The following is a 27,391-nucleotide window of genomic DNA, read 5'->3' on the forward strand; positions in this document are numbered from 1 at the left end:
GTGGCACCAAGGACCAGAGCTAATGGCAAGAGAATAATTAAAGTAAGCAGTTATAAATCACTCCGACAGTAAAAGTGCCATGCAAATGTTCAGAAGTCGACTCTTCTCTCTGGATACAAAAGAATCATGTGTATTTCAAGCCTTGCCTCAACAAAGCAAAATGGACATTTTATGTTACTTATGAGGTTTATACTAGATTATTTGTGTGTGGGTAAAGCTAGAAATAATTAGAATCACATTCTTTTCTTTTAATACTTCATTCAGAGGAACAATAAAGAGATCTCAAATGTCCAAGATGCTATTAAACAATAAAATATAGTGAACATTATCTTGAGTGTGTTTTTAATAGAGGTGAACTCATTACATTAAAAATTGATGATTCTCATGACTCTTTCAGTATACAGGCCTTTAATTTCTTTCATTGAAAAACTGCTTATGTTTCTTGAAATAAATTTCATAATTAGTTGATAGAATTTCTGAGCTCCAATATCCAGCTTAATTAATATAAATCAGAAATCTCATGTTGATCCATATTTTTACTGATCAATCAAATACAAATTTCTAGGCACCATTTACTTGAGGGAATTCTGGACTATATAATTCAACAACTGGGGACCTTGCACAAAATAAAAAGAAAAGTGTGAGACCCCCTACTGAGATGTTTTAAGTGTGTTTTGAATGCTCCTTACAACAACTCATTAGGTCTGCAAGTATTCTGAATGGATATACCTTTGAAGTGTTTGGAGAGTAGAGTGGCACATTCTAGAAATTCTATTTTGGACAAAAGAAGTTCTTTTATTAACTTATCTAGAGGGAAAACGTCTGTTTGGTGAACTATGTCTATAATGAAAAGAAGCAAGTATTCAGATCAGAGCTGCCATGACTTAGACAGCGTTTGCCCTAATTTCATATGTAGTGTTTTCACTACTTCTCTTAAGACAAAAAAAAAAAAAAAAGACAAAAAAAAAAAAAAGCACTCACATCCTAAAACTGTTAAAACCTGTTAAAGCGCGTTAGCCCGTGCACAACAGAGCTTTGCCAGCTTACCTTTATCCCCAGTTTCTCTGTCAAGAGCAGAAAAATGGCCACGAAATTAGATGTAAAACAAAACAAAGCGTAAAGGTTTGAAAGAGTATCTGTTCTCCAAGTTGGAAGGAGAGACACTGCCAACCTGGGAACTGCCAAATCTCCTCAGTTCCCATACATACTGTCCCGTTTTATTTCTTTCCTTTTTCTTTGTTTTCTTCATGTAACATTTACCACATTGCATAAAATTCCACCATTTAGACATGAATTTGGGGCCAACAAGCTGTTCTTTGAAAAATGTAAATAGCTTTAGGAGGAGTAAGGTGTTGAAAATCTTTCCCAGACTGGAGCGATTAAATTTAGCCAATGGCTCTTTCATTCTCCTGCTGAGCGAGCGGAATCAGGACAGGGTGCTCCAGGCCCCACTTGGGACCTGACAGCCCTGGTGCGGCCAGGGACCAGTAGCAGCCTGCTGGCCCCTCCCGGTCCCACTCTGCCCCTGAGCTGGGATTTTCCAGTATTTGCGGTTTGGTGACCATGTCTTCTGATAGCTAAATGATCTATGCATATATAGTTTAGAAAACACTTTAGTGTACATTTGTTCCTGGCCTTTATATGTTTATCAAGTGCATAGAATCTGTTTTAATATTAACTGAATTCACTGGTGTGAACTCTGAGGAAGATTATATAGTGGATATATTTGGGTTTTCTGGGTCAATGACTTCAATTTTTCCAAATTTATGCATTCAGAGTCTAAGACTAGACTTGTTCCTAGTTACAGAAAAGAAGGAGCTTTTAGCAATGATATCCGAAAAACTGCCTGGAATTATTCTCACCTTGTTTGTGAATATAATTTCCCTTTTCTAAATAAAAGCTGATATTATATAGATCAACTCTTTGTGTCAATATATATTAATGAATTGATCATTGAACTGTTTATACAAAGAGAGACCTAAATGAAGTCCAGCAAAAGCAAAGGAAGCAAATCCTTAGAAAGTAACTTCAGGATGAATGTCCCCCTTGCAGAATGAGTGAGGACCATCCATGGAAATGTAGCACTTGGCCATCTGGTGAAATCCTGAGGACATGGTATCAAATTTTTTTCTTCACTCTAACAGGGAAATCACACAACTTATATTACTATACTGTGTTCTAGAAGAGAAATTGGATTGGCTGTCTTAATGTTTTGCTTCTGTGAATTTTAGTGACAATGACATTGGTAATAATTTCCATTTCAGCTTTTAAATCCTCAAGGTCAAACACCCTGTACTTATGTAACCTTTATCACCAATCAGAATCTTTTTATTGACAGTGAGTTAACAGTCAGGAGGATTATACTAGACACATGTTTGACTGTTTTTTATGTGTATATATTGTTCTGTAATGTATATCACCATTTGCAATTTATTATACATTTTGTATATTAACAAAATATCATACTATATTGCAATATAAGGCCATAAAAATACCACATCAGATACAAAAGCAAATGTCTTCATATGTCTACAAAATGACCACAGAGCTAAGCAATTGTTGATGAAGAAAGGCCATTTGCAGGAAAAAACTGAGGAGGAAAAACATTCTATAACCATAAAGAGACATAAAATCAGTCATTATCACACACTATCGAATGATCCCTGTTGTGAATAAGAAGAGCAGGACTGAAAAACTGCTTCCTCTGGAGTCAGATCACCCAGGTGGAGGTAACTACTCCTTATTCTGCCCACAGCAGGTACCTTCGGGTGCCTTTCTGGAAAATCATGAAACCACAGCCTCCTGCAATAGAAGACCTCAACAAGTATTCATAGTTGTCGCCATTGGATTTTTTTTTTTTTTTTTTTTAGAATTTGACATGATGTAAAAATTACAAGGTAATTCTAATAGATTTAATTTAAAGATTCTGCAACAAGTCTACTCACAAGTTACCACTTTGAAAATTACTCATTTAAAAACTAGAAGTTTTATTTTATTTTAATTATTTTTTACAATATGTCTGAAATGAATTTATTGAGAAACATCTCAGAAAAATGGGAGAAAGGACAGAGAGGGTCAGGGCAGGGCGAAGTGTCCCGGGCAGAACTGTCTCTGGTGTCCTCCCAGTCCAGCCCTTCCTGTTGTCTGCGGATGAATCTTGGGAGGAGTTTCTGTGTCCTCTTCCGAGCAGCCCAAGTAGGATCCTCCAGCGTTTGGGCAAGTAGGACAGAGAGTCAGACTGGGAGGCTGTGCTGGGAGTAGGGTCCTCTGTAGGAGGGAGGCCGAGAGGAATAGCGGGCAGGCTGGCCCTTCTGGTGCCCTTCTGGTGCCCTCCTGCCCTGGCTGTTTGGCCTCCCCCGGCAGCTGATGCTCACAGGGCAAGGGGAAGTTGTGAAGTGCGGGCTCGCTCTTGCTCCTCTTCTGGAGGACAGAAAGATCGAGAGCGCACAGGCGAGGCATAACCCTGGGAAGCACAGGCTTCCCCTGGAACACACACCTTACCCCCTGACTTTTCTGGTGCTGGACAATCAAGTAGGTGGCCATGGCTGCATCGAACTTTCTCTGGACTAGAGATAACCAGGTTTGGTATGGATCCAAACCCATGTCAACCAGGAGCGTCATGATTTCAGGGTCTGGGTGTCTGGGGAGTACCTCCCTACATGGATGGGGTAAGTCCTCCTTGCCCTGCTTCAGCCACGGGTGCTGAAAGATTTGCTTGACCGTGGGCCGCTTCTTGGGCTTCACCGTCAGTATGCTGCGAATGAGCCCTTGGGCTTGGACGGGCACAGAGCGAGGGACATCGTACCTTGCTAGCACGATCCGCATCAGCAGCTTCTGGGAGGTGGTTGCCATAAATGGGAGACTCTGTGTCAACATGAAGTAGAGGATGACCCCCAGGCTCCAGACGTCCACTGGGGGGCCCTCATACTCTTCCCACACGACCGTCTCAGGAGCAAGGTATGGGAGAGTACCCCAGAACCTCCTCAGCTTCTGCCCAGCCCGGAACCTGCTGGCGGTGCCAAAGTCGACGAGCTTGATGTCACCTTTGGCGTCCAGCACCATGTTCTCTGGCTTCAGGTCCCGGTGCACGATGCCCCTGTCATGGCAGTAGCCCATAGCGCACACTATCTGCCTGAAGACCCCGCGGGCCTCATCCTCCTGCATGCCACGTGCGATGTGCTCCAGTAGGTGTCCCCCACCTGCGTGCTCCATCACCATGTAGATGTGCTTCTCAGTGCCAATGACCTGAAAGAGCTGGACCACATTGGGGTGCTCCAGAGTCATCAGCACATTCGGTTCAGGGAAGACCGGGATGTTCTCCAGCACCAATTCCAAGACTTTCACCGCCACCTCTGCCCCAGTATGGCGATGGCGGGCCAGGACCACCTGGCCATAGGCGCCATGCCCAATGGCCCTCACCAACTCGTAGTGGTCAGTGAAGGCGGACTCACTGCAGGGACTGGGCCCCGGCAATGAGGCTACACTACTCTCACTCTCACTACTCTGGCGATACATCCTAAGCAGGAACACCCACTAAGGATGCTAGCTTAAAAAAAAATAACAAGCCAAAACAACAAATCAAAATCAAAAACCAAAACAAGACAAAACAACAAACCCAAATCAAAGAACCAATATCCCAAGACCACAGCCACCAATCACCAACCGCCAACCACCAAACGTGCTAACTAGCTGGGAGTCCGACAGGTCACCACCAAGAGCTTCCTGTACTTGTGGACAAAAACCCAGCCTCAGCCCACCTTCTTATATACCTGCCCTTCGAAAACGCCTCACAATGGCTCCTTGTGAGGTCAGAGCAAGAAATGGCCCAGACATGCCTAGCCATAAACCCCAGTGGTCATCTCCCTTTTGGGCTGCCAGAATTTTTTCCATTCTCAGAATAAGAATTCAAAAGGACTACAGATTTTTTTTTTCCTTCTGTGGGTTATGGAGACTGTTTACAAATTAAAATGTGTACAGTACTCCAAAGGACTTGTCATTTCAAGTAAAAACATTTCTAATAATTCTGGGCTTTGGAAAACCTTATCATATCTACACTCAAGGTATTCAATTCCTTTTTCTTCCAAATGAGTGGTGTCCAAATTGTGATAGCACCTCACTCCCACTGTGATACTATAACAAAATGCTCTGTTCCCTAAGACACAAGCTAATAGAGCGGGATCCAAGATGGCGGTCTAGAGGGAGGCTGCGTTCCTTGTCACTCCGCAATGCCGCATTCAAGCACAGGATATCTGTTTCTCGGTGAGGCAGTTTTTGCTGCTTATCGATCCCCTGCTCTTTACCCCATTTGTCTGCTGTGATGACCTGCAGTCTGCCAGCATATCAACGCCTTTTTTGAGAGCAGATTGCTCACTGTCAGGCGTCTATCATCCACCATTTGCTTGCCTCTCTCACCTGTCCATCGCCTGCCTTACCCCTATCCATCACCCAACGCTCTAGGTTCACCTCCCGATCATCCGACAGCTACCAGCAGACTGACCGCAGACCGCCAGTGGAGCGCCAGCTGCCTGCTGCTGCCTGGAAGTTCACTGTCACAGTACCTGCAGGTTCGATTACACGTGGCTGCCGCCATTTTGAGACAACCAGAAGTTTTCATTACTTCTAATTCAGCACGACATTCTAAGATTCAAAAAGCTCACTAAAATTTTTACCTCATGAATTTTCCAATTTAAAATTATTTTCTTCTCTTTAATTGTTGTACATGTACATCAATACAAATATTTTAGAAAAAAAAGAGAAATCACCTATTTCTTAGTTTCTAGAGATTTCATTAATCATGCAAAGATCATGATAGTGATCATGAGTAATAAGTTCTTTAATTTTTAATTCTATCACTGTGAATATGAACTACTGGGAAAAAGATACAATGAGTTTTAAATTGACTAAGCAATCCCCAAATACCACAAACCACACACACACACACACACACACACACACACACACATTTGTATAGATCAAAAATGAGTTCTCCGAAATGCAAAGTTGTTGGGGCAGCTGTGCCTCTGTTTTGCCGGACTCTGAGCTTTGGAAACTGCAGTGACGGCACGGAGGCTGGCTCCTGAAGACCACGATCACTCCGAGTGACAGGACTGCCGTTGGTTAGTCTCAGAGTTGAAGTCCGGGCTGGAAAACATGGACGTGCTCCACCACGGTGAAAGGGGCCAGCTGACTGTGGACTTGGGATGGGGCGTGATATAAAGCCATAGACGCAGGGAAACCAGAGCCACAAACAGCCTCTTCACCAAGGCTGTGCCAAGGCGCCAGCTGGCTCTGAGATTGGATCTGTGATGTTCCGAGCATCTTTATGAAATGGAAACTGCCAAGAATCATTTTAATGACCACATCTGGTCTGGAAGCCTATGGGTCTGAAGGAAGTAACCATAAAATGGCACAGATGCTTACAGAGGTGAGAAAAATAGTGAGAATACCGGGGTGAGGGGGGGGGTGGTTAGGAAAACCCCAGTCCAGAAACATTCACATTCAAACATGCCTAGAATCTGAATTTTCTAAGTGATTCAAGGAATCAAGCAATGAAATAAACATTCACTCCAGGAAAGCTTTATCTTAGAATATGTCTAAAAGTTCAAATAAAATGAAGTTTCGATGTTCAAAAATCAAAATTGTATAATACTTGTTTTAGTCAACATTTTGCTGCTGTGATTAAAAGATTGACCAGACCTATTTTAGGAGGAAAAGTTTATTTCAGGGCTTACGGTTTCGAGGTCTTAGTCCATAGAAGGTCAACTCCATTCCTCAGGGCTCAAGGTGAAGCAGAACATCATGGTGGAAGAGTGTAGCAGAGGGAAGCAGCTCACATCATCAGGAAGCAGAAAGAGACTCCACTCGCCAGACACAAATATATACTCAAAGCCACACCCCAATTCCCACCTCCTCCAGCCACACCGCCACTTCAGTTACCACTCAGTTAATCCCTATCAGGGGATTAATCCACTGATTGGGTTAAGAATCTCACAACACAATCATTTCTCCTCTGAACCTTCTTGCATTGTCTCACACATGAGCTTTTGGGGGACAACACATATAAACCATAAAAATACTGATTAAAATAAACATGAAACAAAAATCCTCAGTAATAAATAATAATGTAGCTGGGCATGGTGACATATACCTGTAATCCTAGCAGCTCGGGAGGCTGAGGCAGGAAGATTTTGAGTTCAAAGCCAGCCCAAAGCAATGCAGTGAGACCCTGTCTCTAAATGAAATGCAAAAAAGGGCTGGGAATGTGTCTCAGTAGTTAAGCACCCAGATTCAATCCACAGTACAATAATAATAATAATAATAATTATTATAATAATAATAATAATGATATAGAGATACAAAAGAATAGATTAACACATAAGAAATGTTTTCAAAAAAGTAACAACTGAAAGAAACATTCTATTATAATGAAAATAAACTTCATATATCTACATATGAAATGTTCCCTAAACTGACACAATGAAGAAATTCATTAAATGTAACATTATACAAACCTTCAGAATTCTCACTAGAGGTTGAAAGTCAGATGTAGAAAAAAAGATCAATATTTGAAGAGTGTATTAGGGTTCTCTGGAGGGACAGAATCAACAGGAAGCATGATTATTAAAAATGGATTCATTAGATTGGCTGACATGACCCAGAAGCTGGATAGTCCACAATGGCCGTCTGTAGCTGGAAAGCTGGAGGAACCAGCAACTGTGCAGTCCAAGAGACAGAAGCCCCAGAAGAAGAAAGATCAACAGTGCTACCCTAGTCTAGACCAAGGCTTCTGGAAACTACCTGGAGAATCACTGGCAGAGTCCGCTTTGGAAGAGTGAAGAAACAAGAGTCTGATGTTCTCAGATGATCCAAGCAGCGATCAAGAACCCGTTCAAGAAGAGCCGAGCTCGCATCTGCATCTACTTCCTTGTTCTTCCAGCTTTTATTCCATCCTACTGGGCAGTGCTGCCCATGCTTAGGGAGGGGCTCCAGTTCACTATCTCACATGCCAATCATTCTTGGACACGCCCTCATGGACACACCCAGAGCCTCTTAATCATCAGCATCTGTTTTTTTTTTTTTTTATTTTTTTTATTTTTCAGTTGTAGATGGACACAATACCTTTATTTTATTTATTTATTTTATATGATGCTGAGGATTGAACCTGGTGCCTCACACATGCTAGACAAGTGTTCTACCACTGAGCCACAACCCCAGCCCCCATCTGCATCTCTTAATCCAATCAAGTTGACAATTCAAATTAACCATTACGAAGAGGCATAGTCAAATAGTCAATATGGTTCTGGAATTTATGTAAGTTCCTGAGATACAAAATTCAATGCAACTTCCAAGAACTTAAAAGAAACCAGAGAGAGAGAGAGAGAGAGAGAGAGAGAGAGAGAGAGAGAGAGAGAGAGAAATCCAACAATATTGCATTACATTTGAGCCTAAATGATGAACTGCTGAGGTACAATGAGTAAGAAATTTGATAATGGAAAAGAAGTGGTAGACTTTGCTCTAGCATTGGTGGCTTCCACAGAGATGAGGATAAATCAATGTCAACTTAAAGTTTCACATCAGTAAACCTGTCAGTTCAACTGAGAGCGAAATCTAAATTCTGCATAAGACAACAGAGTAAAAAGCTCAGAAAACTCACTGCTCTATTTTAACTCAGCTTCTTTAAAAAGAAGAAAGTAAAGTCAGAAAAAGGTATGGCTATATTTGACAAATCAATAAGCATAGACAGGAAAGAGTTCAACACATTTACTCTAAAACTGCCAGAAACAGCTAAATTTATTTTAAACAAAATTTAATTTCTAACAATAAACTATTGATATACTAGTAGTTAATATCTTTGCCCACAGTTGCTACTAATATTCCATATCTTTCTTCACTCACTTGTTTCAGAAGATCACGTCTTCCAACATAGTTAAGTGGTCTTTTGCTGTAATTTCTGATTATTTAATTTTATTTCATTTCAATTTTTTGCCTAGGGCCTCACACATGCTGGGCAAGTGCTGTGTCACTGAAGTACATCTCAAGTCTCTGATGACACATGAAAGTGCCTTTTTTCTCTCATGCTTGAATAATAAGACTGCTGACTATTAAACATTAATAGGTAGCTTCTAACAACAAAAAGATCAGAACAGTGAGGTCAGGTCAATACATCAATATGCATGGAACTGTGAACAAATTGACTTTAGTTTGGTCATACAGAAAATCTTGACACAATGTGTTAAATAAATGTTGTATAGACACTTCTCTAATATAAGGAAATTAAATGAGAAAAGAACAAAACAAATACAGTGTCTATATCATGAAAGTTTAAAATGTATTCCCAAATAACTCATGAATCCAAGAGGTACTCCTAAATCCTAGTGAAAATTACCATATATTTAGAAGAGAATAACCATGAAAAGACCATATGTCTGCTTTCTTTTCTTTCAGACAATGATAACTCTATCTTGGAAAGTCTATTTCTTATTAAACTTCACTCCCTAGAGAACAAAGGTGATTTCAGGAATGCCTTAGGACTCTGTCACCCATTTAAATTGTTGTCCATTCTGTAGTGCTTTTGAAAGTGAGGCAGGAATTACAAATTATTATTCTGGGACAACAGGAATGATCTGGGATTCAACCTAATCTTTCTATCTTCATACTTGAAATTAAATACCTTCAAAAATCCATGTTGTTTCTTGTGTACTTTTTGTCTGAAATTATTCCATCAATTTTAATGATCAACTTTGGCTTAAAATTCTGTTTGACAAAGCGTGGTCATACTTCCTTAGCATTTCTGATGCTGTCATAAATGTGAATGCATTTGAAATCATTGAAATTTCTTCTTCACAGGTCATTGTCCACCTAGCTTACAAAAGAACTTCTTTTTATATTCTACTTCAGCTTTTTCCTCTACCATTTACAAATGCCCAGTTAACACATATATTCCCATGAATGCATTTAGCTTTTGCTCTAGTATAATAAATGTGCTCAAAATTACAAGTGCCTCAGGGATGATCCTAAAGACCCTAACGTGAACAAAAGCTATCCAAATTCAGACATTCTCTTAATGCAGTGAAAGTCACAGCCACAAGTAATTAGTGCAATTTTGCAGTGGAGAAGTAGAAGCCAAACTGTCATCATTGAGCAAAGTATTTTTTCACCTTGTAAAATTGCCAGGTGGCCAACTCAATTCCCAGCTTGCATAAATGTTTAACAATTAAATGTGACTTTGAAAAGGCATTGTCTTTAAACTTGATATGATTACCAGTTGCAAAGTTTGTTGAATGTGAAAACAAGGTAAAGGTGATCTTGTGAAGTTGGTGTTCTGGATGCCCTTGGGTATGGGTCAAATTCAAATCACAGAAGCTTCACTAGATGTGGTCCATTCATAGGAGAATGATTCCATAGTTGTCCAGAGATGCCAGGTGCACCCTGTGTGTGCCTGGGGATCCCATGATTCTCTGGGACACTCTGAGGTGATATATTCTAAAATCATTCTTCAGATCAGAACTGTTAGAAACTTTTATTTTCCGTTGATAGACTAACCCTTTCTCTAAATCTCATCAACACACATCTTCTTTATATTTTCCCTATTTTTCAGTAGCACTGAAGTTTATCAAGCTGGGCTGCCTTAGTTTATAACTCTGCTTACACACATTTTTCTGGAATACTGTCAGTGCTTTGTCCATCCTTGAACATCAGTCATCCTCCTGACATGTAGTTTAGATAATGCCTTTTTCCCTCTGCAAAACCCTCTGACTCCCAGAAGGAGGTCCAAAGCTCACAGGAAGGCAGATCCACCTCCCTTCGTCCCCTCCCTGCCATGTTCATACCACCACTGCCTATGTACACGACAGTTCATGTCGTCAAGAGGAGTGACTCAACTTCATTACCTGTAGAACCTCCATCAGAAAGTGGTTCAGGTGTTCTCTCATCCCATCTTCTAGAGGTTTCCATTATGGTGGAATCTCCTGTTTTCAAGATGGCATGGTAAATATTTGTTCTCAACTGCAAATGATTTCTGATTAGAGGGGATAGTTATTTGTCCTTCCCATTCATTCTGGGTAATTATGAACTTTATCTACAGAAGAACAAACATTTAAAATAGTTTAATCATCCCTCAATCAGACCTCCACCTTTGATTAAATTGAGAAATAAAAGATGCCACCTCCAATTTTGAGGCCATTAAGCGTGTCTGAAGCCTCTCTGGATTGCTGGACAGGGAACAAGTCCATCAGAGCTGTCTCCAGGTGGCTGTAACCTGGTCACTGTCATCTGGCTGGCTCTCCTCACAGGCAGCGTCAGCTCCTGGATCTCGTCAGCCCTGTAAAACCTGGTGTCCTTTAGGAGGGAAGTTGTGCCTTGTCATCTGTAACCCCCACCTCAGAGGCAGAGTTCAGAGCATCCCCAGAGGCACAGGAGGCCTGTGTGAATCTGGACCAGCACAGGAGCATGGTTTCCATGGAGAACATTTTCAAAAGGAAACAGAACACGTGTCCTGCAGCTGAGGGTCACAGGATCCTGGCTTGATCAAACAGCAGTAGCTACGTCCTCTGTGGTCCCTCGGTAGCCACAAAATGCTGCCCCCAGGGAGAGAAATGCAACATTTCACACCTTTTTTCATTTTTAATATGAATGTATTACTTTTTTGAAAAAAAATAAGTCAAGGAAATTATAATTCCCTAAAACCACTGTAAAAAGGGAAAAAAGTAAAGTAATAAAATTATAGCTTCTATTTAATTCTCTGCCGCAGTGTGCCTCCACGTCAGGTATGTGACTTGTTATGAAATAACATTCACAGTCAAGCGCAGGTTCGTGCTGTCTATCCTTAATATTACTTCAGCAGCCACTGTAAAAATAATGTCTTATTTCCTCAGGGACCAATTGGGCCGTGTCTACTTGTTCAGCTATGAGGAGGGCAGATTAGTGCTGTGCTCTCAGTCACTCTTCCGCAGTTCTCTTTCCCGAGGAATTTGGCATGTCTTCAGATTCACTTAAGGAAGGTTGAGGACAAATGAATGAAGACCTGCAACTGTCGGAAGAGCCGAGAGGTTTTAAAAGGCCTAATAACTTTGTTTCTGCTTCCAGGTTTGTCAGGGATTTTTTGTCTTCTTTTTAAAAAAGAAAATGAGCTAAGACAATGGATAATATTGCTGTTGATCCTGGTTTCGTTGATTTGAGCATGAGTCGGGGACAAATCAGAGTCAGTTTCCAGATTTCTGTTAGTCCTAGAGGACAGTCTGTATGGAGAATCATAGCTCCGTGCAGGCACTACCAGTGAGCAGGCCCTCCATGAAACTTACCTGGGACTCTGTGTGACCTAGAAAATACAATTCATCAGAGTGACATTTCTTTAGGATTACATCTTGAGTCCCTTCCGATTTTTCATAACATGCAAAAAATACAAAAGTAACTGTTGACATTAACATGGCATTAATAAATAGCCATAGGGCTGGGAACATGGCTCAGTGGTAGAGGCGCTTGCCTAACACAGCAGGCCCAGGATCCACCCCATACATGGCAAAACAGAAACAAACAAAAAAGTTGCCAGACATTTTCATTTTAAAAGTTATTATTAACTTTTGTTTCCTACCCCTTTAATAAGACACAATAGATGAGACTTTTAAAAATGCCCTAGACAATGGAGAGAGCTATTAAGCTATAAATACTGAGGTTTCCTTGTGCCGTGATCCAATTTAGTCTTAACGACTGTGTATGTGTGCATGTGAGTGTGTGTGTATGTGTGTATGTGTGTGTTTTAAAGCTAAGGTTTGTTGCTCAGCTACAAATAAAACAAACCTTGGTTATAGTAACTGATATGAATATTAAAAAGAAAACTTTCACTAACACAAAGTTTGGAAAAACTTTTCTGAATTTTAGATTTGGTTAAAAGTTTCAAGATATATTTTTGAGAAGTTGAAAAGCATGGAAACCTAGAAAATAAAATTGGTATGCACTCCGGAAAGCAGTATGGAGCTACTGTTTCAACGATTACCAAAGCACATAAATGTTAAATGCAAAAATGGAAATTATTAGTGAGATGCATGAGTACCAAAGTTTTTAGCACTCTATAGAGTATGAAATTTATTTGTAATTATTACATTTATAATTATTAAAGTAAGATTATTAAAGATGAGAAATTCTTAGTATCAACTATAGTAATGAAGCTTTAGGCATCAGTTCCAGGTATCTGCTTCCTGAGGAACTGCAGTGTGTGTGCTTGGGCTGCTGTTCAGAAGCAAGAATAAGAGGCAGAGGGGACCCAGGCACAGTTCAACCCAGCCAGCACCACCAGCATCGTCTCACTACCACCACAACACTGGGCTCTAGGAAATTCAGATGTTTACTCAGAACGGCGCCAGGCTTTGCTGTTTACATGCTGACTAGAAGTCAGACACCATCCAAGTTGGACATTGACCCGAAAACCAGGGCTAGCAGGGCGCACAGGTCCTCCAGAGGCTGAGGCAGGAGGATCCTTCAGCTCAGAGCTTGTGAGCCAGTCTGAGCAGTTCAGGAGGACCAGTCTGAAAACAAAACATGAATAAATAATCTGAAGTAGTTGTTTGGATAGGAAAGACATTCCTAAAGGTTATTGTCTTACTGACTGTGCATAGTATCTGATATAAAAATCTATTCTAATATTCCTTTTTTTAAATGTCCATAAATAGTTACTAAAATGCAAGTAGAACCAGTTTTACCCATGTCTTTTTCCCTGGATCATGAATTAAATACAATTTTGACATGATATATGTAACATTAACTTTACAAAAAGTATACCTTGAAACTCTTAACCAAATCTAGGATTCAGAAAACCATGAGTCCTAACCCCAAATAATCAAACTCTCAGATTTCTAGTATATCTTAAAGCATTTAGTTAAAAAGAGCAAGTCTACAGTGGTATAGTGCTCACCAGCATGTGTGAGTCCTAGGTCCAACCCCCACCTGCTCAGATAAATAAACAGAAGGCCAATCTTTGTGAAGTAATCGTATATCCCACGAACATGACCAAATGAGAAACTCGGTGGATCACATCAAGTGGAAATGAACTACTTCTTAATTATAATCAAGCATATCTTAATGAAACTTTTATTTATGTCTCTGTAACAATTTCCACAAGAACTAACAAAAACTGAAACAAGTAAGATTTTTCTGTACAGTTAGCAACACATGACAAATTTATCGACCTACTGTCATTTCTTTCCACAAGATTTACTGATAGTTAGCGTTGTTCCTGACAGCCATCAATCCAAACACATGGATAACCAGCCTGTGTGGAATATTACCAATAATAAGAGTTGTCATACTGATACACTGTCAGCAGATAAGTCTCACAAAATGGCATGCCCAGCAAAAGCTACAAGTCTCAAAGAGCACCTATGAAGATTCTACACGTGTTAAACAGACAAGCCTGCAGAGGAAGAGTGTCCATTAGTGCCCGTCAGAACATTTGAGCAGGATAGGAATCGGGAGGGACTGCAGATGGATGTGAGCCTTCCTTGTGTGGCCAAGAACATGTTGTAACATTAGGTCACAGTGAGGTTGGACGACTGTTAATATACTTAATTCCATTAATTGTTCACTCAAATGAGTACATATTATGGTAGGTAAATTGCATCTAAATAAAATTGCTAAAAGATAAGATGTTTTATTATTACTTGAAAGTTTTTAATATATACCTCTATTCCCCCATGCAGGTAAATCTACTGGGTTTGGAATATTCTCATTATTCCAGCTAGTGCAGTAAGAGTGAACACAGTTCGTTCATGAGATATGGTCATCAGTCCCGTCCTGTGGGCATGTGGCAGCACAAGACCTGGCACTGTTTGGGCTAATCCTAACAGACTGTGGTGTATGTATATACATGTATGCACAAACACAGAATCCTGAGATTTGATCTCCAAAATCACACAGATGTTGTGAGGATGAGCTGAATGCTCACGAGGCTCGGCTTTTTTGGCTAGCCAAAGACGCATTCCGCATTGTCCAGAACGCCTCTTGCAGGATGCTGGCAATAGTCAGCCTCTGAAATCAAAGGAAAAGTAGTTGTTAGTATCCTAAAGGGAAGGAGCTGGTGTCCACGTCCACTCCAGGCCTGAACACCCCCTCCTTTTCTTCCTTCTTCCCTTCCCTCTCTCCTTTCTCTTCCTCATTCTTTCACTCCTACTTTTATTGAATCCTGTCTGCCCCATAATCAGCATTTATGAAGGCAAGCTTTCAGAGACTGAAAGTTGCTAAAATCAACCAAATAAACAGATATTTCAAAATTAAAAGAGATGTAGTTTCAATTTCAGAACTTTTATGAACTATGTGATTGAAAAAAAATTGCATCTATCACTCTGCCTACAATCTAAATCTAAACTATTGAGATAGGTCATTTTTACAGACACAGAGGTGAAGCCATGAGAGTGGAAAAGGGGTGGGTGTGTAAGTACACAATTTCCTCACTGAGGGGAAAGCTCCTAGGCTGTAGCGCTTTCAGGAAATTAATGACCAGAAACGGAAATATAGTGGATGCAAAAATAACTTCTAAGATTACGCAATACATAAGTGCTTACTACATACAATAGAATTGTATTCGTTTAACCAAAAGGATTCTTTCTTAAGTACCACTTTCACAGTCATGATGATCAAATTTCATGATCCCATTGCTAATATCTCATGCCTATTCTTAAAAGTCTGATCTTGGCAAAATGAAGCCATGCCTGATTCAACCAGTAACAAGCCTTCTCTTTCCAGAGTCCAGAGGTTTCTAGGTATCCTTTCAAAGGCACAGTTTGGGGGAGGAATTGCTTCCCATCATGCTTTGGGAGGGCTGTGTGATGGGGCCGGGAGGCGGGTTTTGGCGGACACAGGGTGTGTGATAATGAAAAACTTGCAACTTCTCTGCAGACGGTTTTGTCGTTTCAGACAACTCCCTCCCTTTCCTGTCTGGACTCTTTTGTTGTGTTATGTTTTTATTTTGGTTCTTTGTGAAATCTTAGGCAATACTTGTCTTTTAAACATGATTTCTGTGTCCTGGCATTTCTTTCTCTAATTTCATAGATCAAAAATGCCATATGTGCTTTTACTTAACTTGGAGATTTATTATTAGTGAAAGAGACTCTGGAGTCCTCATGTTTGTGACACCAGATTATCCCTTTCTCATTAAAAACTTACAGGCTGATGAACTGTGTAAGTATAAGCTGCTTAAAATCCATTTCTTATAGAGCTAAGAAAGATACTCCACGCAACACTTAAGAGTAACTCTGCTACAATGCATTCATCTATATGGATCATGTGTTCACAAGATTTGCCATTCACTTTGTTTTCCAAAGTGAAATGATTTGTAACAATGTTTTCTTAAAAAAAAAAAAAAAAAAGATTATTGAAACTTAAGTGTCAGCCGTCTTTAATATTTTTACTGCGGAGGAAACTTTTAAATATTATTTTGACCTTGCATAAAATTATAATACCTATATACTTTAGTGTAACCAGTAAATGGTATAATCTCTTAACTATTACTGTTACCTTGGCTTTTGTGATTCACCATGGTAGCAGGACACCAACTCCAATGAAATTCATAATTATAGGAAATGGAGACTTCTTTTTTGTCTTTCTTAGTGTTTTTATTTTAAATAATTTTTATTTTGAACTTTTTTTCTAATCAAAATAGGCCTAATTTTTATTTTAAACTTTTTTCCTAATCAAAATTGGCCTAGATTTTAATTGTGAAAGATATTATTGGTATGTGGTATGTGATGCATTCTATTTTAAAAAAATGGATTTTTAAGTATATCTTCCAGGAAAATTAAAATGCTTATACTTAATGTATATTTAAAAAAAACTTAATTTTTTCCTTTTTATAAATTTTATAAATTCTTAAGGAAAATATACATTTTGGCTAAATAACTGGCTTAAGTCAAAATGGGATTAAATCTTCAAAAGATATACACAGTATAATTAATTTAAATACAAATTATAAATTGATTCTAATGGATCTTCTTTGCAATATTTAAAAACAATCATTTGAAACAGAACTACTAAAATAAAAATAAAGCAAATTGAATGAATATATACCGTAAGATAAATTTTGTGCCAGACATTTAGAATGATATTTTCAACTAAATGAGGTTTTGGGGACCAAAAAGAGATCTAGCACTTACAAAAGTTATCATTATATCCATAATGGTAGTGTGCTTCTATGCTCAAGGACCTGAGTTTTATCCCTGGCACCAAAAGCAAACAAATTATATATATATATATATGAATTAAATAATTATATATTATATAATATATATGAATTAAATATCATATATATGAATTAAAAGTGTGATTTTTAAACAACTAAAAAATGAAATATAGCTCTCTTTAATGTGAAACCTGAGCTTCCTTTTTTCTTTAATCCTAAATTGAAGCCAAATTTGTGTCAAACACAGATTTCATTTTCAACTGAAATGGGACGATCTTGTCCTTGTTCATGATGCTTGCTAAACAAAGCAAAAGAGATGTTCGTTGCTTTCCTGTCAATCACACCATACACTTTTCCAAAGAAATCTGGATTTGTATCAAGATCATCAAATCTCAAGTATGATAAATGATTAGTTTGTGCCAAAAGCTTGCCTCTTTGCTAAAGCCAAAGTTCTCAGTTCATGGTCAGTTGACTCTATTACTCTGGGTCTGAGGTGAAGCAGAACATCATGGCAGAAGGGCATGGCAGAGGACAGCAGCTCAAGGACATGGCACCAAGGAAGGGGAGAGAGAGAGAGAGAGAGAGAGAGAGAGAGAGAGAGAGAGAGAGAGAGAGAGAGAGAGAGAGAGAGAGAGAGAGAGTTCTCTGCTCACCAGAGACAAAAGAAAAAAAAACCCAGTGACTTACCTCCTCTAATCACACCCCACCTGCCTACAGTTACTGCCCAGTTAATCCATTCAAGTGGATCAAACCACTGATTAGGTCATAGCTCAAGAACTAATCATTTCACCTCTGAACATTCTCACATTGTCTCAGACATGAGATTTTGGAGGACACCACTTACTCCAAACCATAACAGCTAATATTAAGAGGTAAACAGTCCATGCAATGAACGTCAAATTAACTCAACATTGCAAATTATTCAATTTTTCATCAGACAAAAATTATTTATTGGGCACTCACTTTGTGACAGACACAAAATGAAATGATTGATGAACAGACCTTTCGGTTTTTTTCGCACAGGCACATAATTTAGGGAAGGAGAACAGCAAGAAAAAGCAAGTAAGAATCAGACAAAGAAATGATCAAGGCACTCTGTAGTCCCCTCAGAAATGCCCCGCTGAATCCCTTTAAGATGTACAGCATGCACTCACAAAATAAAAGCCATTGAACTGATGCTAAATATTAAGGTAAGAAAATCAAATCGTTACAAACCATGAAAAGATGTGAAAGGAAACAAAGGTTATTAAAGCAGAAATGGTGGAAGGAGATCCACCTTAGTTTGGAAGCTAAAAGGAGGATTTTCTCCAGCAGCAATAGTTAAGCTGAGGGCTCAGAGTAAGAAATGGCTAGGCAGTAAGGAAGAATTCTAACAAATCCTAGGACAACACAAGCAAAGCCCCTGGGACAATGCGTGGTGTATTTGAGGAACTGAAGAGCCAGTGTTGTGAGAGTGTGATCAAGGGCCGGAGTGGCGGGGTGACCAGAGCACACCAACCCCCTGCGCAATTTCTGACACACACTGGTGTCCACATAACACGTCCAGTAAATTCCAAGCGAAAGGCAAAACCTTAAAGGGGTTTTCAAGGGAAGAGCTAACATGAGCACTTTGCCTGGTTTAAATGGAAGGCTTGTATTAGTTGACTGTATTCATCAATTCAAATGTTTAATTTTTTTTCTGTAGGCACCATGTAAAGACTCTCAGGAATCAAGCTGTTCATTAGCAGCACCATTCCAATATGCATGTTTTATAGCAGGAAATTCATTTCTGCATGTGCGTGTGCTTTGATCTTGCCATTTTATTTCATCTTCCTAAATTCTTTATAAAGGCTTATCAAATAAAAGCCTTGGGAAATATATATAAAATCCATTTCCATTTTTATCCTATTACTGGAGTCTTCATTGAAAAAAAAAAAAAATCCCTAAGGTTGGGCTCGTTTTGTATGCAGTTTGAAGATACAGTTTAATGCCTGCAGAGATACATTTATTTATTTTAACTTTGATCATAGCTGAAAAACTAATAGTGTGTTTTAAGCATATTTTTCTATTAGATGATAAAATATTTTATTTTTACCAAAGAATAATCTAATTGGCATGCTATTTATATATGCTTTTCAGAAAAAACTAGTCAGCAATCCTTTTATCACATAAAATGTATATAAGACTTATAAATATTGCTGTTTTCAAATGCAAATTGATAACCACATCATAAAAAAAAAACTTGAAAGGGCTGGGAATGTAGCTTTGGAAGGGCACCTTCCTAGTATGCATAAGACCCCAAATTTAATCCCTAGAACAGCAAAAAGAATTTTACACTACAAAAATAGTAATTTACTAAAAAATTATAGTTCCCTGACTTTTTTCTAACAATCTCACTTTCTGTGTTTTATGTTGAATTGTCATACTTTAAAAGGAACACAAAATATGAAGTCAATCAAGTTCAGTGCTGTGATGTGAATATGGTTTGTTCCTTCTGAAACTCATGATGAAATTCAGTCCCTGTGATGAGATGTTAAGAGTCCCACCAGGTGGGACTCTGTGGAGTTGAGGAATGAATGAACCAGTGAATGTACCAGTGGATTAATGGGTGAGCAGGTTTTCTCTAGAGATAATCTGTGGAAAGGTCTCCCCCGGGCACCTCTCCTGCCAGGTGATGATCTGCTCCAAGACTCCTGGCAAAAGAGGTCATAACCAGATGCAGCCACCCGTCCTGGAACAAGAACTATCAGCCCAAACAGACCTCTGTGCCTTGTAACTTAGTCCATGATCTGGTATTATTAGCCATGTGGACTGAGAAGTTCAGATTCAGAGCATTCAGATTTTCTTAGTCTAATATCATTATATTCCTTGCAGGGAAAAAAAAATCATACTATCATTTCTTATTTTTATTGGAGAAAATCAATGGACAATTCAGAAACTGGTATGGATACCTTTAGCAGCTCTTTGATCAGAAACTTACTAAAGTAATTTTGGTAAGTAAAATATATTATTACATTTTTTAAAATATAATTTATTTGTTAACAAATACATGCCGCTGTGTATCAAACCCTACTGAGGCCAGTCCTGGCTACCACAACACCAACGCAAGGTACAAGGTATGCAGGCGGGTGAGAACAAGGGCACTTAGCCAGTCTAGGACCCTGGAGATAAGGGATGGCTGACATCAGTCCTACATGCTTGTCAGAACTACCGATAGAACATCCCAAAACAGGTAAGACATGGCTCCTCACCACGCTGGAAATAATGGGAGCAGCAAACTCATCAACCAGGGAGCGATGTGATCAAATAAACAAATAAGGGAGGTCATTTGGAAATCAGGATATGACGTGGAAGGGCAGTGGGCAGAGGGTCACCACTGGGAATGATAATGAAGGGCCTTGAGTGAGGATGACCGTGTATGAACCGAAGCTGTGGGTGGAAAGGAAGAGCCAGGAAAGAGCAAAGGTCCCTGCAGGGATGAGCGGTAAGGAGAAGAGGAATCCTCTGAGCGGAGGGAAACGCTTTTAAGGGTCAGAATCAAACACACGCAAGCTGTGTGCTTTTCGATGCAGCTACCAGCCACACGTAGCTACTGGGCACATGAAATGTCACTGGCCTGAAATGAGATGCATGTGTAAAACTGGCCTCAGATTTTGAAGGCTGAGCAAAAGAAGAAGAATACAAAACATCTTGTTAAGTTTTGTACTGATTATATGCTTAAGTGTCCTAGAAAAGCATGTCCTAGAAAAGTAAAAGTATGAAAGTATGATTTTGCCGGCTCCCTTCACTTTTTTAAGTGTGAGGACCAGGAAATTCACGATTGGGCACGTGACTATTGAAGCAGAGATTGCACAGTTATCTGGACTTTTTAGTTTTAAATGCCAATTAACCTTTCTATAACGGTTTCACCTTTGCAGAATATGAATCGCTCTATTTCCAAAGTACACAGACCTTATGTGAAAAATCAATTGAAGCAATATATGAAAGGACTAAATAATGAAATCTTTTCATATATTAATTCAGAAGGTATGAAATGAATGAAATGCACGATTTTACCTAGCTTACTTTGAAAATAACATATCTTTTGTATCTTCATTGAAGATACAGTTATTTTTGATCCCTACATATAAGCACAGACTGATCCAAGAAGTTGGTTGGGGTTTTTTTTGTTGTTGTTGTTTGTTTGTTTGTTTGCTGTAGATTTTCAATAAAGCATTTTAGCAGTATCTCCTAATAACATATGACTGCTGTCTAACAGTCTTGTAAAACCAAATGCTCCCAGGGCATACAGCAATATATTCTCTTCGGCCTAAAACTACTCTTTCAAGTTTCTTCTTCTGTTTTCTAGAAGTCATTGAATAAACACATAGCTGTCCTACCTATAAATGTAAGTTACTATTTTTAATCATTCTTTACAACTTTACTTTTGCTTTATGTCAAAGTTTTAAAAAATAATTAATATGAAGATAAATATATTTTTTACAAAATAATCTTTTGAATTCTGGGAAGAAGCAATTTCACAGACTAAGATGAGCCAGTGGTAATTTTTAAAGTCATCTCTAGTTGAAAGTAACTGTTTGTGCCTCTCATAATTGGCAAGGTTTTAGTTATTACATGCAATACTCATTTGACAGAAGCACTAAAGTGACTTTTCATAAAAATAAATGAACACTTGCTTTTGACTTTGTTTTCAAAATTAGGCACAATAGGAATTGATTTCACTTTAAATTGCACAGGAACATCAAAGACTTCAAACTTTGCATACAGTGTCCATGACATAAAGAAAACATTAAACACATAGCCTAATGTAAAGTGCCAATAAATCAGTCATAAATGTAACCGCTCCCATTGCTTCTCATTTATGTAGAGACAGGGTTAATTTGGGCAAGAACAGCACTAAACATTCAAAAATTTTTTCATGATATATGAAATGAGATATTCTCAATGTTCCATTATAGATGCGATTGAACTCTATTCTTATTGTATGTAGGTAAAATTTTAAGTCAGAAAACATAACATTATTCAGATGAAAAACAGGAAAAAAATAAACTACTGGAACAAAGAGCTCCTGCTGAATTCATGATCTTTATAACAAAGATAAATGGTCTACTGTGTGTTTCCTCAAAATGAGTTATAAATTGTTTGCTTATCCTTCTTACCTGCAGCCTAGAGGATAACAGCAATCTTTCTTTCCAAACTAGTACCCTCCCTTCCCACCTGTTCCAAACACAAGCAAGGATAGCAAATCCTTTTCCAGTTCTGCAGCTTGTGCAGGACAATTCAATGCAATTCGTCATTCCCCGCGTATTGTGAGACAGCTGGGTTGTGCTGCCTTTATAAAGACATATCGTGATGTATGGGAAGGATAGCAGAGGTCAGCAGGGGGCCTGGGACTATTTGTCATGTGGCACTTTACCAGCATATTTGCTCTCATTTCCCTGCTGGTAATTTCCCTTCTCATGGTGCCTACCCTGTGTTTTCCATGGATGCCAAAATATTCTACTTGCTCTCTGGAGGAAGGTTTAGTACAAAGAATACAGGAGATAAGTTTATGGTATGTTGGATTCTAAAAGGTAAAGAAATCCTGCAACATCGAATTAATGAAACACAATATTTAAAATGAAATAGCAATCGAAAGCGTACCTTTATTGGGAGGTCATGGATTTAACCAAAGAAACTTGCTATTGCATGTGAAATGGTTACATAAAACCACTTTTAACAAACACTCGGATAGTTCTGATCCTTTCACTGAGCTGTTCACTAATTGCACACTGAGCCTCCGTATATGCTTCTTTGTGTTGGGCAATGAGGAATTCAGTAGCAAAGAGAACAGTTCTCACATCTGTGGACTGAAAAGACATTTTGGCAATAGATACACTTTTAAAGTCACCTAAAGGACACGCCTATAATTGTGATAGGTGAAAGGAAGGAAAGCTCAAATGTCTAGGATACCATATGTCATGAAAGATGATAAGGTAGTTTGACATTACCATGTAATTATATATATTAATAGGAAAGCAGATGGAAACGACAGATATAACTAATGACTGTGATTTATAAATTTCTTCAAATGCTGAACAATCTTTCCGAAGAGAGAGAGAGATTGAAAAATAACATTTGTAGAAATATTTGCTTAGAGATCTTGCTAGGCTGTTTTCCACATTTTGATTAATAATTCAGAGAAAAAGAAAGAATTCTTCCTACTCCTTAAAATGAGGTCATGAATTGATGTTATAATAAAGTTTGGTCTCACTTGCAGTGAAGGAATCATAACTGAGAAGTTTCTATTCATGATGATACCAAGAATAAAAAGCACGTAAAAGTATTGGAACTGTTTCCACCCAGATTGATAGATATGAAACTAAAGAGGTAAAATCAACATGCAATCATCATACAAAGATTTGTATGCAAATGCTCAGAGTAACCTTATGCCCGAAACTGGAAATAGCCAAATATCTATGAATAATCATGTTGTAGCCTCAATGCAATATGGTCCAATAAAGAAAAGGAATTGATTATTGAAACACACAACAAAGATAAATGTTAATATCACTATTCTGAGTGAAAGAAGAGACACAAAAGAATAGATACTACATGATTTCATTTACACAAAATTCTGGGCTCCACACGCTCATGCGTGGTACCGGTGGCACATGGGCTGTTCCATGTGATTGGGTTGAAAGCTGGCCCCTGCCTGAATCGCCTTCTACCTTCTCCCATGCTTCTATTGTGAATCTATGAAAGCTAAATGCTCACATTGCCCACATGTGTCTTAGCCTGCGTGGCAAGTGGCAAGTGGCCTGTGGCCTATTTATGAGTAATCAGATATGAACAAAAATCCATCAGTGTTGTCTATTTCTTACCAATTAAGGGCAGGATGAAGGGCTACAGTAGGCCCCTTGCTATCATTCGAAAAAACAGGCACAGAAATGAAATGTCAGTGAGCAGACTGAACCCTAACAACCGTGCATTTCTGGATTCATTACGTGGGTGCAGGAAAGGCATTATTCATTTATTTATTTTCAAGTGAATATTAATATTTTTTAAATTTTTCCAGTTTTCTGGAGACACAGCTGACAAAACCGAATACATCTGGGGCAGGTGTTAGGATGATTTGGTGTGCCTGTGAGTCTCACAACCCATTGGGTGACACACCCATCACCTCACAGGTACCAGTTTTACCTTTGTGCTGACAACATCTAAAGATCTCCTCCATCAGCAAGTTCAAGTGTACAATCTGTCTTTACTATAAAGGTCACCAAGGGACACCACAAACCCATTCATCTATAAAATGACTGTAAAGTTACCTTCCTTCAAGAACTGGCCGTCATACCTTGGGTTTTATGTCTCTGGGTCTTGAATGTTCTCCCCAGTACGTTCACCTCATCTGTTTGGAGAATGTCCCTGTGACCTTAAACTCCTCAGATGTCATTTTTGCTGCGAAACTGTCCCTTCCCTCCCCGCGACATCATCTCCCCGTTGTTTCCATTTCCCTGGACAGACTCTGGAGTCCTGGTTCCGCATCACACCTGGGCTCTGGCATTGGGAAGTCCAGGACATTTCAGTCACTCAGCACGTGCTTGTGGGACTGGATGCTTTAGAATGAATCCAACTGTGCGGAATCTAGTTAACGGGAGTGATAGCTGAATGGAGCACTACCTAAGGAGCAGGACTTTAGTAAGTGAGGCGGAGACGACGTGGAGTTCAGAGGTGCCACATTGACAATGTCAGCATCTGATGTTCAGAAGATATTCCCCTGAAAAGCTTGAGCTCGAATGATTTACCAAACAAAAACAATTTTAACAGAACGAGGAAAGTTAGAAAGAAGAGCTTGGTGTGGAGGTAAATGATGAATTCTGCTTTGATCCATTTTCTTTGAAAAGCAAATTTAGCAATTAACTTTTGGAAGAAAATCACATTTCAGACTTCATGGTAGTTATAAAGTAGCATTTGCTTAATCCATTTTTTTTTAAACAGGCAATCATTAAGGCAAAGAATAAGAAATAAGTGAAAGACTTAAAAAACCAGGCAAATAAAATTTGAAAATATATAAACTTATACCAAAATGACATTTGTTTCCATCTGTTCTCCATCGGGAAGCCGTTAAATCTGCGAAACCAGTGCCCTGCTTAAGCGCATATGCCTGTGTGTGTGTGCTTATTAAGGCGGTAACAGAGCAGCATGATGCTTTTCATTATGCATTTGCTTTTCAAATTTTTCCTTTATGCTTATTTAATGCATATGTTTTTATTCTTTGAATGATCAAAACTCTTTTATAGTCATTAAGATCACACCAGATTTCAGGCAGCACAAACATGAAGAAAGCTCTCAAAGAATGCTGTGATAGTTGCTAAAAGGTGATTTTTCCTCCTCTGTGTTGTTTCCACAGCTAGTGAGTCCAATGGAGCACACATGCATTACATGGGTGTGAACACATTTCTGTGTAAACAATTAGGACTAAGGATGGGCAGATCTGCAACTGAAAATTCAAGGGTCACTCTGTCCTTTCTTGATTACATACACATGCACACCCACACAAAGAGGACTTCAGAGAATGGCCGTTCTAGAAAAGGCATTTCAGTCCAGAAACTGAATGAAAGCAAAAAGGAAGGGAGGGAGGGAGGAGGGAGGAAGGCAAGAAGACAGAAAAGTCAAAAGAAAGCTACCTGGGGAACCTAGGAAAAATCAGATTTCTGATGCTATCATTTCCTTGACAAATACCATGTACTTTCCACATGAGCATCTAAAGGGCCATCTTTTTGAATGCTTGAGTGACCAGAGAGCAGCCTGCCGTCCAGCCTGCTACAGAAGTAAGAGTTTGGTATTTATACTCCAGTCCTATCAGTCATTGGTGGAGGAACAGCCCCCTTCTCCCTGGGCAGGTGGACATAAACTCAGTACTCCTGTGGCCACGGGAAGAAGGGTCAGTGGTGGCCACATAAGGCCAGAAGGGAAGGAGATGGCAAGGACAGCTGAGTCATCATGTACTCAATCAAGGACAACTGTATGCAGGCAGTGCACTGACCATATCTGCAGAACGGGCCCCTGATGACCTCGGACAGCACAGACAATTTTCTTCCTCCCAACTCTTACATAAAATAGACTGGATGCAACATCCTCAGCATGTAAGACATGGCCAGAACAATCTGGCAATCTGCGCTGTGTCATTGCTCCTTCTGGAGCAAATATTCTACCAGGTTCTAACTCCAAGACGGGTGTAGATGGGATGTATCTATCAGGTGGGAGTGCCCGGGGTCTCTACGCTGTGGTGCAATGTGGTGGGCAGGGGTGAGACGCCACTTGTCCTGTGCTGCTCCGCTGAGCTCCGAGTCTGGTTTGCCATGGATCCTAATCTGCGGTTTACCCTTCCTGCCTGTCTGAGGGGAAGACATCTTCCCTGCCTGCCTCATTGAGGGTCTTCTGTGACTCTGGACTCACACACTTGGCAGAGAACCTTTGCAGTATCTGCTATTAACATTTTATAAAATTGAAATTTTATAGAATGTATAAATAATGCATTTATTTCCCACTCTTTCTAAGAAGTAAATTCCTAATGGCAGAATTACAAAAATGTAACAAACTCAGTGAACACTCCTCTGTTCGGACTAACAGGCAGCCCAAATGAGACAGTCAACGTGAAGGAGCGGATATAACAAGAAGGGAAGCTTCCATGTTAACAGTAGGATAGGATAAAGCGCAAGACACAAGATTATGAATCTACCTCTACCGATGTCCACCCTGTCAGATGACCCCTGGGGAAGAGTCGCAAAACTGCTCCTTTTAGCTGCCATAACTTGCAGAAAGTTGGAATATACTGAGAAGAAGATGTGAAGGGAAGTGGTGACGGAAGAAGAGGCAGAGGTAGAGCCAGAGGAGGAGAGGGAGTGGGGAGGAGAAGAGGGGGTAGCACCGGGGAGGCGAGGAGCGGGAAGTGCCGTGAGCAGCTGGAGGCGTGGCCAAAGGGCAGGAAGGAGGAGACGGAGACCTAGGGTGAAGGCAGAAAGGGAGGCCAGGACCCAGGGACAGCGTCTCAGGCAAGGAGAACAAGGCCCACGTGCTGAGGAACACTCATCTACTTGGCTGAGAAAACAAATAGATGAAAAGGTCTTGTGGTGGAGCCAGGTGGGCTGGAAAGGAGGAGTTGGAGGGGCAGCAAGGGAGGCGAGTCCTTAAGTGTTGGAAAGCGGTATGACCTTAGGGCCTAGGAAGTGCTGAAAGACTCAAATTGTCTTCCATCAGCAGTTTTAC

The 27,391-nt window shown here is 39.6% G+C and overlaps 1 protein-coding gene and 1 long non-coding RNA gene across 2 annotated transcripts in view; both read right to left on the reverse strand.

The window, feature by feature from the left end:
• Positions 1 to 3,075: 3,075 nt before the first annotated feature.
• LOC306669303 (sperm motility kinase 2B-like) lies at positions 3,076 to 4,515 on the reverse strand (the record flags this gene model as incomplete). Its single annotated transcript, XM_079153132.1, has 1 exon — positions 3,076 to 4,515. The coding sequence occupies one exon, from the start codon at positions 4,513 to 4,515 to the stop codon at positions 3,076 to 3,078; it is 1,440 nt and encodes a 479-aa protein (XP_079009258.1).
• An 8,670-nt stretch (positions 4,516 to 13,185) lies between these two features.
• The window catches only part of LOC306669521, a 45,606-nt gene continuing 31,400 nt past the window's right edge, over positions 13,186 to 27,391 (reverse strand). The window contains exon 3 of the long non-coding RNA XR_013766144.1: positions 13,186 to 13,520. This is a non-coding gene — a long non-coding RNA (uncharacterized lncRNA). The remainder of the gene's footprint in view (positions 13,521 to 27,391) is intronic.

This window comes from Sciurus vulgaris (genome assembly GCF_902686455.1).
Source record: "Sciurus vulgaris genome assembly, chromosome: 9".
Taxonomy (NCBI): Eukaryota; Metazoa; Chordata; class Mammalia; order Rodentia; family Sciuridae; genus Sciurus; species Sciurus vulgaris.